The sequence below is a fragment of the Aptenodytes patagonicus genome, chromosome 8 (assembly GCF_965638725.1).
Source record: "Aptenodytes patagonicus chromosome 8, bAptPat1.pri.cur, whole genome shotgun sequence".
Lineage (NCBI taxonomy): Eukaryota > Metazoa > Chordata > Aves > Sphenisciformes > Spheniscidae > Aptenodytes > Aptenodytes patagonicus.
Genome location: NC_134956.1, coordinates 3,935,863 through 3,948,074, shown reverse-complemented (window position 1 = coordinate 3,948,074; position 12,212 = coordinate 3,935,863). Strand labels below are relative to the sequence as shown.

The 12,212-nt window shown below is 39.7% G+C and overlaps 1 protein-coding gene across 4 annotated transcripts in view; it reads left to right on the top strand.

The window, feature by feature from the left end:
* Positions 1-4,524: 4,524 nt before the first annotated feature.
* The window catches only part of SLC6A11 (solute carrier family 6 member 11), a 116,224-nt gene continuing 108,536 nt past the window's right edge, over positions 4,525-12,212 (top strand). Inside the window, exons 1-4 of one of the 4 annotated variants that reach the window (XM_076346006.1) lie at positions 4,525-4,547; positions 6,148-6,378; positions 10,442-10,576; positions 10,744-10,884. In XM_076346006.1, the coding sequence (XP_076202121.1) occupies positions 6,159-6,378; positions 10,442-10,576; positions 10,744-10,884 (496 nt within the window). In that variant the 5' untranslated portion in view covers positions 4,525-4,547; positions 6,148-6,158. Of the gene's footprint in view, positions 4,548-5,395; positions 5,683-5,763; positions 5,811-6,016; positions 6,040-6,147; positions 6,379-10,441; positions 10,577-10,743; positions 10,885-12,212 lie in introns of those variants that run through there. The other 3 variants (XM_076346003.1, XM_076346004.1, XM_076346005.1) reach the window with 3 other exon arrangements.

Here is a 12,212-nt window from a genome sequence, read left to right as displayed (position 1 = left end):
AATTTTCATCAAGAAACTTTTGTTACTTGACATGTACATTTAAAAATATATATGTATGAAGTTGTATAATTGCAAGATATTTACATTTCCATGTTTATTTACTTTAACTGTTGATGATCAGCTTCATTTATAAGCTGGAAAATGTTTTTTGAATTACTGTTCTATAGACTCAATCTAAAGCTATAGTATTCTTCCATATCTATACCATGACACATAGGTATCTTCTCTTTTAGTGCTGTCATCTGTATGGATAGGTATTTCCTTCTCTTCACAAAAACCAGAGCATTTTACCCTTTATCTCTGTCTTGTTGGACACCTTTGGCTGCAGACATTTGTTAAACTACTGGAGGGTGGTTACTTTTTGTCAATGTGTAGAAATATACTTCATGTTATCTTATTCAGAAGTACAGTGCCTCAAGGTTTACAGTCAGAGGCATGAGGATGCTTTTTTCATAAAAAATAACCTTGCTTATTGTTTACTTTCTTGCTGCTCTAAGTGTTAGCAAAAGTAAAAACATGCTTTTGTTAGCTGTCATCGGATATGACTTTGACATGACATAGAAAGGGTGTCTGTTCAATTTGGATAGATGGCTGCTAACTCTCAGAAGTTGTGTATAAGCCTCACTATTGGAGGTTCCTTCCAAGTGCCGTCTATCTGTAAAACTCGTGTTTAGGAAGCTCAAGGTACTATTAGCCACATTAGCAGAGGGGTATCTCCATAAAACACAATGGGAATGGTGCTTACTTGTGTGAGGCAATATGAGGAACCCATGATGTGTACCACTTTTTCATGAGACATTAGATCACCTTTGTCATATATTAAAATACAAGCAGTCACCGCATAACTATCAGAAAAGTCTGTCTGACAAAAGGCACTGAGGAACCCTGTAAGGGAACTGAAGTGAACCCTTTCACAGCAAGAGCCTCAGAGGTGATCTAAAGATGAAGACATGTTAGCACAAGTCTGTAGCAGAAAACCCGTATTGTGGAATGTATCACCCATTCCTGTTTAGAAGGCAAGATGGTGTGGAAGATAAAGTGCGTGTAACAGAAAGAAAATATGGATCTCAGACTGACGGCAAGGGACAAGAGAAGGCCCCCAAAGAGCAACATCAATAGATGAAAAAGTGGTTTTCACAGCTCTCTTGAACTCTAAATTCAGCATCTCAACCATTGTGAGGCATGGGCAAAAAATTTGAGAGAAATATCTACAGTGATAGTTGTTAAGCCTTTCTAAATAGAAGCCCAACAATCAGTTGTTGCTTAACTTTAAGTTATCTGCAGCAAATAAATCTTTTTCTCCCCATTGCAGAAAACTGATTAGGCACAAGTCAGAAAGCCTATTGCTGTTTGACTTAAGTCCAGTCTGTAATAGCATAGCTAAAGGTATCTTACTTGTTCACAAATCGCTTCATGATCTTAGGCTTTTGATCCAAAATATTGTGTCAGTTCACTATCACTAATGAAATTCTTATTATATTTCTTCTCTTTTGTGTAGCTATTTACCTATGAAGATCACGACTTTGTGAAATCTTTACATAAGGCTTGTGCAGATTTTGCTTACATCAAATCTAAGCTAAAACTTTTAAATCTGGAGAGGATTGTTGTTCCCTCCTCCCTTCAATTATACTGACACAGGATTCTATATTGTTGAAACAACACAGAAATCAAGAGAGTTACTGTAGTTTAATAAGGAGAAGAAATGGAGCTAAGCCTTTTCATTTCCAAAGCTATATAACATGACTTTTGCTCACATTAAACACTCGCATGAATGTTGCATTGACCTCTTAGGAAATTAGCTCTGTTCATGGTAGCTTTAATCCTAATGAGAATTCTTTTTTGGACAGTTATTTATTGCCTCTTTTTTGTATGTTTTAGTCAGGAAAAATGTGAAGATCTAGAGGCACATATGTGGGCCAAAAGACTACACAGCGTAGCAGAGACTTTACTCTTGTCCAACTGTAGTGCTACAGAAAACGAGGCATCCTAAGAAGGATCCAAAGTACAGGATAAGCAAAGCATCCTGAATTCCAAGAAAAGTTATACATCCAAAGCGTGAGAAGCAAAATGTGCAACTGTATCATGGAGTTTTCTTCATATGCCTTCTGAACTGTGTAAGGGTAGGGCAATAAGGAGAAAAAGAGCAAAAGAGTTAATCTTCCACATGCGTTGGTATGTCTTAACACTGTGTATTTGTGTCTTGAAAGTATGGACCAGGTACAAGTCCCAGAACAGAATAAATGGAAAAATAGGCTGAATATGAGTTTTGGCAGTAACCAAAGAAGCTTGGGTACAGTGTGTATTCCTCAGTGCATCTGCACCATGTATTTCAGCATCCTGGCAGAATTCTGTGGGAATGTGGTTTTTTCTTGGAGGTTCTTTTCTCAAGTTACTCTATATATCAGTTACTCATCTTTATTAACTTTAGTTTATGAATCTAAATAAATATAGTCTTAGAACATTTGCTACTTCACAGCACCTTTCTTTGGCTAGCAGAAACATCTGGTTTCCACTCCCACCCCTGTCAACTTTCTACACAGAGTTTTAATCATTTCCTTGAGAGTGTGGAAATAAATCTGAATAAGGCAGAGTTTGAATTGCTTTGTTAGGTCACATCACTTTAATGTGGGACTGGAGAGGAATGGCCAGGAAACTCACTTCTGGTGAGTGGGTTGGAGGCAACAATTCTAAATGCTTCTGCAGAACTGATGCTACATCATCAGGAATGGAGTAGACAACGCAGAAGAAATCTACTTGGACATAACTAGATTACTTGATGTGTGATGCTGCTAGCCCTTCTACAGAATATGTACTAATATTGTAGTTAATTAACTAATGTTTTAGTAGTAGATATTGGTTTTACTAGTAACAGCCTTCTGATATTGGTAACTATCAGTCTCTTGTCTTACAGCACAGCCATGTTGCAAGGTTTGCTCTCATCCCAGTCACCGAGTTGAGCTCTGACTGCATGTCACGTGCAGATCTCCCAACAGACTGACAGAAGCAGGCATGAATTCATGATGAGGAGCATGAGATACACTAGGTTAGTGCGTGAACTGAGATGTAACCTGTAATCCAGAGAATTTTTTTTCATTGCAATAGAGGAGGTTCCACGAGATTAAAAAAAGCAAGGTTATCAACCTGTTTTTAAAATTTGGCAAGTTTTATGTTGCAAACACTGTGCTGTATTTCAGTAAAGCATTCACAAAGATTAGCAGCTAGCAATTACTTCCATAAACCCTTCAGTTGGTAGGAGACTGAATGGGAATCAGTGCAAGCATACAGGAGTGGATAAAATACTTGTCACCAGGAATTAATAATTTCAAATACTGAACATAGCAGTGATTAAACATCTTTTGCATCTGTCAGTCATCCTATAGACTGTTCTTTGGAGCAGGCCCTTTCAGTTTGGTATCATTAGTCTGTTTGAATCAGACTGGTCTCTCCCATGTATTGAATCATGAGTCAAATGTTCACTGTCCCTTAGCTTCCCTCCATTTTCAGAATTACTCTCAGGAATGAAATGAGAGTTCAGTTTCAGCTTTGATGTTTAAGTGTATCCTGTTGAGCCTGCTCAGCCTGGCTGGAATACAGAAAAACAATGCCTGTTTTGATTCCTGCTGAAAACTAGTTGAAGAAGGGGGAAGAGGAAAAAAACAAACAAAAAAAAACCCCCACCAAAAACCACAAAAAAAACCCTCAAAGTTGAGTTTGGTTTGTACAAAGCCAGGTTGGGAAAAATGGATCTATTCCATCCTCAGTTAATGAATACCAGCTGCATTAAAAACAAAACAAAACCACAAAAAGACCACCCAAAACCAAACCCAGCTCTGGTAATGATATCTGTGGAGGATACTTTTAAAAAAACATGATTAAAAAAATAAAATCAGAATTCTGCAGTTTTATCATAGTTTTACCACTGGCAGTTTTTAATTTCACAATATAGGTTTGACTAGTGCTATATATGTTGATATCAATAAGAAAAGACAGGGCCTCATCCTGCACCTGTTAGGTGCAAGTGTTTGTGATATATAGTTGACAGAGAATGTAGGGTGAGGCCCCAACACCCATTCTTGTGGCATGCATAACTTAAAAGCAAAATTCTAAAAACTTTAAGCACAGTAGGAGCTTCAACGTGTAAACACACTGAGGCTATGTGTATAAGCAGGGTATGATCAGGCTCTGGCTTCCAAAGTCAGCTAAAGTTAATATAAAATCTATCCATGGGCATCTTTCCACTTTCTTCAGTAAGCACTGGATAACAGTTTTCCTGGCGGTGTAAAAGTCCATGGAGCTGGAGGGCAAGAGGGAAAGAATTCACATGGAAGAGCATGCTGTCCCTGGGACAGCATCCTCCAGCACTCTTAAATGTAATCCAGGATTTAAGAGACAGCGTTCCAAAGTGCCTCTCTTGTAGTTGCAGAGCAAAACATTGGTGATCGTAGCTGCAACTGAGAGTTTGGATCTGAGGGAAGATTTGAAGCTAAAACCTGAGTTGGGCCTTGCTATTTGCTAAGGAAAAGCTGCAGAGATGAATAATGGAAGAGGTATTTAGTTTGGGTTGAGAAACATGGGGTGGAAATAACTGACCTACCAAAAAAAAAAAGGGGGGGGGGGATTGAATGGGGGAAAAAAAAAAATCTCTATTTGATGAAATATTTCATTCAACCTGAAACAAAACAGTTTGTATTACTTCTTCCTATTCTTGCTTCTATTTTACGCTTATTTAGCTTGGATTTTAAGCAAAACCCCGGTTAGAAATGCCCACGTGGGCCGTTTCTGCATTTTCCCCGTGTAACTAGAAAGCGCCCACGTTGTTTCCACACTTTCCAAATGTTCCCCCCACATTTTTTTTTTTTTTTACCCCGTTCTCGCCCCCCCCCCCCCCCCCCCCTTCCCAGCTGAAGTTTATGTCATCTGTTTTCGGCGGGTTCCTTTTTTTAACTTGCCAGGCCTGAACTTGAACCAAACACCCCGACAAACCAACCCCCGGCTGCCCCGTGAGCAGCGGGCGCGGGGGAGCCGCGGGGCAGGGCGGTGGCGGGGCCGGGCTCTCGCCGCCGCGGCGGGCACTGCAGCAAGGCGGCCGGCAGGTGTGCGCAGCGAACCGCCGCCGCCCGCGCCGCCGCCGGCCTTCTGCGAGCCGCATGCAGGTCGCCTCCCCCTCGCGTAGGGGGGAGCCGAGGGGTGCAAGGAGCAGGGCTTGGGTACCGCCGGTGCTTGGCCCTGGTTGCTTTGCGCGGGGCGGGGGAGCGAGGGGCTGGGGATGCTCGGGTGGTGATGCTGGATGGAGGAGGAGGGGGAAGGAAGAGGAGGAGGGGGGAGCTGGCGGGACAGCCTGAGGTGGGCGGAGGGGGGAGGCGGGTATTATACCATCGCTCCGGGGAAGGCTGAGCATTTCAAATTCCGGCTCCAGAGCGCGGGGAGCATCCTATCCCCGCCGGCCGGGCAGCAGCCGCAGAACGGGACGAGGCTTCCCGGCTTCTCGTTATCCTAACGCTGTCCGCGTTATCCCCGCCTCCCCCTGCCCGCTTCTGCCGCTGGGCGCCGGCGGCTGCACTGCCCCGTGCCTCCTGTGCAACAGAGCGAAGAGCGGCAGCCCGCGGAGGTCCGCTCGGAGCCGAGCACTCAGCTAGAGACCCTGTCCCTCTCCCAGCCGCGCAGGCACAGGCAGAGCCCTGGGTGAGTAGTCTGGGAGCTCCGTTACTCCTCCAGGCAGGCCAGAACCATTCAGGCCCCTTTCTCCACATCCCTTTCTTCTTCTATTCTCAATTGTGTGCCTGGGAGGTGCAGGAGATCTCTGTCTTCTGGTAGGTTAGTCAAGCTGGGATCCTTGCTTGGGGAGGGATTTTTGAAAGGCTTCGCTATCTGCGCCTTAAAACAATGTCGTACTACTAAGTTGTCTGTCTCAACTTTGAAATCTTCTCTTTCCCTTGTACATAAGCTTCTCTCCCCCCCCCCCAGCCCCCCTTTCCTTTTTCCTTTACAACTTTTCCAGCCTTGTGGAGTTGCCTCCTTCGCTTTCACCTGCAAATTTATGTAGGTAGTAAGAAGCCAATGATAAACTGAGGGACTTCTTAGTCATTGAAGGTTATTACTAACAAGTGCCTTAAAACATCTGTATGTTTTTCTTTTGTTCTCCCCTAGGCTGAACAGTCATGACAGCTGAAAAGACTATTCCTATAATTAACGGCAAGCCAGAAGATACTTTGGACCCAGAAGCCTCAAGTACCAACCTCGTCCACAGCAACGATAAGAAAGTTCATGAAAGAGGTCACTGGAACAATAAGGTTGAATTTGTGCTTTCTGTGGCAGGGGAGATTATTGGGTTGGGAAATGTATGGAGATTCCCGTATCTTTGCTACAAGAACGGAGGAGGTAAGATGGCATCTATATGTTGATTTACAGCTCGCCATAAACATGTGGGAAATAAACAGTTAAGAATGCTTTACAGTGATTTCTTGCACTAGTTAAGAGATAGGTATTCAGGAATTCAGTGTATGTGCAGATAGGGCAGTATTAAGCATCTGACAACTAAGAAAAAATCACTGTGTTTCTCTTTCCTTCTCCTCCCGAAATATTGTGTGGCTTACTTTCACAAGTTTCTTTTGTGTTAGTAAAAAAAAAAAAAATTGACTTTTTTTTTTTCCTGTGAGACTTTTAATGCGGAAGAAGCCGGTGTTCTGTTATAGTAGTACACTGTGGGTTTTCTCCTGCATGTGAATACAGACCCAACCATACTTTAGTAAGTTTGTCTGACATAGAAAAGAACATAGCAGTTTATTTTTCACAACAGTATACTTTGGAGAGGATGAATATTGGTTTTGATAATGCTACAAAGATTACATTTTTTTTCTTTGTCATATGAAAATTTCTTTAACTCAACCATACTTTTTTTTTTTTTTCTCATTACTTCCCAAATCACTATAGTAGGGTAGGGGAAGATGTAAAAGCTGCCTGTTACTCAAAGAAGAGAGCAAACCCTATAAAATTTAGAATAAGAATGTTATTTGAGAGAGAAAAGAACAGACTTAGCTTCCACAGAAGTATAACATGTGGCATGTATTCGTTATAGTTAAGTATAAACTATGTAAGATGTGACAGTTAAGAATAAGCACGTCAGCTGTGACTTGCAAAGCAATGAGGAAAGAAAAGTAAAAAAAAAATTTAGTTTAGAATTCTATGGACTAGATTCAACATTTTCCCCACTGAAGGCCTGAATCAGTCTTAGTGTAAGCATATAGGCTGGGAGAAAAATAATATGTTCAGTGGCTGATATGCAAAGATCTGTTCTTTAATGGGTTTGTTTGCTAACAATGCTGTGCCACATTTCTTTCCCTTGCCCCTCCAAACCTAGGCACAGTTGTCTGAACTCAGGGATGCTTTTGGCCCACTTTGTCTGCTGTTTCTATAAGGCTAATACTACTGTGGAAAATGTATTTATGGTTTGCAGCTCCTTTCTTTATATATCTGTACTTTGGCAAAACTAAGATAACAAGAATTCACCTGCTTCCAAAATGATGCTACCACGTACTGCTCTTAGTACATAAATATTAATATGCTGGATACGATATGCAGAACAGTTTCTTGTTGATTGTCAAAGTTTTCCCAGAGAAGTTTTGGCAGAGGAAAAGATAGAAATATTTTTTCGGCATATAATGAAGATTTGCTTGTTCATACAGTAACCTTTATATTTGTATGTACCGTTTGTATGTATATGCTAGCTTGTCAAAATGTGATGCTACCATTTTTAAGACTATAACATTAGGTAGAAAAAATTCTAACCATGTTTTTGGGTGACTTGGTGAAAAAGTAATTACTTAAATATCATACTTAATCACCACTCTATTCTTTAAGAATAGAATTAATGTGTGTGGTTTAATTGGTCATGTCCTGGCACCATGGGAAATTTGCCATTGACTTCAATTTTATTCAACGAGGACTTGGTCTATGACCTGTGTTTTTGTAACTCTCTGGAGTGCCCTGCTGGAATTAGACCAGAGTTGGACTTGTTTGATGCATCAGATGTAAATACTGAAAACTACTTAGTGTGTGGTAAGTGAAGACAATGGTAAGATATATGAGCTAGTTATTTCATAACTTGCTAGATACAGAACGAATCTAGAAGCAGTAGTATGGAACTTTTGAGGTCTGACCTCACTCTGGTACTTACTCCGAGTCATAACAGGTAGAGTAGGCATAAGCTTCTGCAATTTTAATTTGTTCTTATGGACATTTAGTGGGTTTTTTAGGAAAATTAATTTCTTTGCATGTTTAGAATTAGATATTTCTTGGAATATGACCTCTTTGCAAGCTGGGAAACCTGATGTCCTTTAATTTTCATAATGTACACCTGTTGTAGAACAGTGTTGGAAAAATAGAGTCAAAGCGAATACTTTCAATTTCAACAAGTTGCCATGTTAAACTTGCTATGATCGTGCGTATGCGTGGGCCAAGCTGGATTTGATACTGGCCAGCAGTTTGCCCGGCCTATAAGGATTTTGTTCAAACCATTTGCACAGTAAAGGATACAGAGAAACCATGTTTTAGATGCAAGGATTCCATTCTTTGTGAAATCCACATGTATTGCTTGAGATGCAGCTGAGATTCAACTATAGGGAAATTGCTTGGTTGAGGGAAGAGACTACTCATGAAGAGATCTCTCTTGATGTGCTGGGCCTGAAGAAAGAAACTGCAAGTCAAAACAGCTGTAATTAGTTGTCTCAACTTTCTAGTCAAAGTGACTAAAGCATAACAATTGTTGCAGATTGTGGGTGTGTTGTGGTGTTCAGTTTTTGGTGTGAGGTTTTTTTTGTTTTTAAGATCATGAACAGGATACCTATTTGCCTTGTAGTTGTAGAAATTTTCCTGAAGTATATTCAGAAACATTTTGTTCGTAGTTAATATTCTGACAGAGATTTAGCATTAGAGAGGTAGCTATTAAGGTGCTGTTCATTAATGATCAAATTGATCTTCAGGACTCCCATTGAAGGAAGGAAATGCTGCTATTGCTAGTGCTCTAAAGAACTGATCGATGTATGCAATGATGGACAGCACTGTAAAACACATCATCCTAGGAAAAACTGCATCCACCAAAACTTTGTGTGTTTAGCATATCTTGTGTTGATTTGATATGGAATGGATGGTGGGATGCTTACGTTATTTAATGGGAACTTTAAATGAAGTTAATTAGTTGTGTGGGATTATTTGTTTGGGAACAAGTAGGTTGAGGCCTGGATATAACACATTATATATGTTGTATGAACCTTTATTTTCATAACTTAATTAGACAGTTAATGCTTTGTAATTTTCCTACAACTTCAGAGAAATTATTCTGTGCAGTACTCTGCTGTGCTAGTCTGCCTGGTTAAACCAGTAAAACTTTCTTGGTGTAAGTAAAAATGGCAGAATCAGTTATTTTGTGCTTTCTTCTCAGTATTTATTTCCTTCTTTCCTTGTTTCAGTCTAAACCAATATAGTTGCTTGCTTTCCACTTCATCCTTTGACTCATCAGAAAGTCTGAGTACTTGGGGAATGAGGAAAATAATTCTTTATGCCTGATATATATATATATATGGATTGTCTACACAGTCAAAAGGCTGTATTTTATTCCTTATTATTTAGTTTCAGTTCTAAATGGAATACCTAAAATCTACGTTATTAGCAAGTGACATTATGCCTAACATATGTATATTCTCTCATTTCTTTGCTTTCTAAAGCCATGTTCTTTAGGTGCCACACCTAATAACGCGATCAGTCATTAAATAATACAATACTTCTGCTATGTGTTAATTGATAAGAGAAGAATTTTGTTGTTGTTGTATGCAACGCTTCAGCATTGAATTGTATTATTCATTACCTATCCTGGAGTTTACTGTCAACATTGAACAAAAATGTTGATGCTTTGTTATTTTCCTACAATTTCACATTAATATTTCTAGCTGATAAGGCTAAGCCCTGCTTTCCTGTTCTTGTAAGTAGTTCTAAAGTTTATTTCATCATTTCCATTTCATGATCCTTATCATCAGGCTTATCCAAATAACTTACAAAGGACTTACTGGATTTAATTTCCATAACAATTCTTCATCCCTGCTTTCCTGAGAAAAGCAAGGGAGAGAAGATAGTGTAGACTGACTTAGTGATGATCAGAGCAGAACTGTGTGGCTGAGCAAGACTGTGGTCTTTTCTGTGTTTGAGACACATGAGCAGAATTTAGTCTATACTGAGGAACTTTGGTCTGGTCTTTTTTAGTCCATGACATTGGCTTACAGGTTAACTTTTGATATTTGGGGCCAGGAGTAAACACTTTCTGCACTTTCAGCACGATGCCTGAGAGATGGCTAATAGGTGATCCTTCCTTTATTAACAAAATTAGTTTCTCACTATGCTGTCAAGGAACTGTAGTCATTATAACCAATACTCCCTCAATGTTTGCTTGTAGGTGCTTTCCTCATCCCATATGTGGTTTTTTTTATTTGCTGTGGAATACCAGTATTTTTCTTGGAGACAGCCTTGGGACAGTTTACTAGTGAAGGAGGCATTACATGCTGGAGGAAAGTTTGCCCTCTATTTGAAGGTAACAAACAGTTCTGTGTTCTACTGCAAAAGAATGCATTAAATTTAAAGTGCAGTAAAATAAATTGTATCAAAATTGAAGTTAAGATATACTTAAAGTAGTAAGCATTTGTTTTTAAATTACCTGAAAAGTAAAAGTTTTCTATTGTCTCCCTTTTTTTTCTCTAGGCATTGGATATGCTACCCAAGTTATAGAGGCACATCTAAATGTATATTACATCATCATTTTAGCATGGGCTATCTTCTATTTGTTTAACTGCTTTACTACAGAGCTTCCTTGGGCTACCTGTGGGCATGAATGGAATACAGGTATGACCTCAGTAGAGATTATTGCTATACAAATACTTCAAAGTAATTGATTAATATATTAAAATGTCAGGAATAAAACTGTTCTGGCAGAAAAGTCTGTGGAAATGGGCCAATCACATCGTACTACACCATGATAAAGGAATCCTGGAGTGAAGACTTATTCATACCTTTTTGGTTTAGGTCATTGTATAAGCATTTGTTCCCGCAGAATATAATGTCAGATAGCAGAAGAAGACTTTGGATTTTGTTAATTCTGTAAGATATTCTGGCCAAATCCCAAGACTCTCATTTGCAATCATATCTATTCTCCCTGAGTACACTAAGTGAATTCTACTGAAGAGCTGATGACCTGATGACAGGTTACAATCTTGCTCTTTCACTCTAATGAAATCAGGAGGAGTTTAAATGGAGAGGAAAATATTAAACGTGGAACTTTGGATTCGCTCTTTTTAGTGCCAGATGTTGAGGGATAATGTTCATCAAGCCACTTCTGAAAATTTAGTCACATAAATAATCCTTACTGCATACAAAGTAGCCTCTTTCATATAAGATGAGGTGTGTTTTCCTAAGGGTTTGCAGTATAGGGCTCTGCATCTGTCCTCTCATTGATATTTTTATCTGTAATGCTCTGCTTATTGCATTTGAAGATCACAAACATCTATGGGGAGGAATACATACCAATGCCCTTATTTCCATGTTCCTGAAGTTTTTGCATTTATTCCTTATATTACTGTCCAATTTCAAATCATGCACCAACTGTACTGTCTTTCATGGCTTTTATTAATTGATCATTATTGTGTTCTCTGAGCACACCTACAGCTATGTGAAATCTTGCAGTTTAGGTTATGTTAGGGAACTAGTCTTGGGCCCGATAGATGTGGAAGGCTTCAGTATCAATTTTGGCAATCCTGCAAAGGAGCTTAGCCAATGTTGATCGCTGTTCAAATACTAAGTGTCAACTCAACAATGCTGAGCTGCTTTGATCTCCTTTCTCTGTATTAGAGATAATAATAATAAGCCAGACTGATTTTTCACTTGCCATATTAAGGCAAAGTGGAAGGTTGTTGCTGGCAGTGTTTCATAAGCCAATTGTTACCATTGGCCACTGAACCAGCAGTTGAGGTAGGAGTATGTTGTAATTCCCAACCAATTGCCTCAGTTTCTCAAAGCGTCTTTCTTCTGCCTCAGGTGTTTTATTGGCCCTTGCCATTGCAGCTGTGCCTTTGGAAAGTGTTATAGGAGAATGTAGCATACTGCATGGATATTTTTCTGGGATAGGCCTGTGATCTGGTTATCAAAATAGTGTTGCGCAAGTAGCAGCTGTGGCA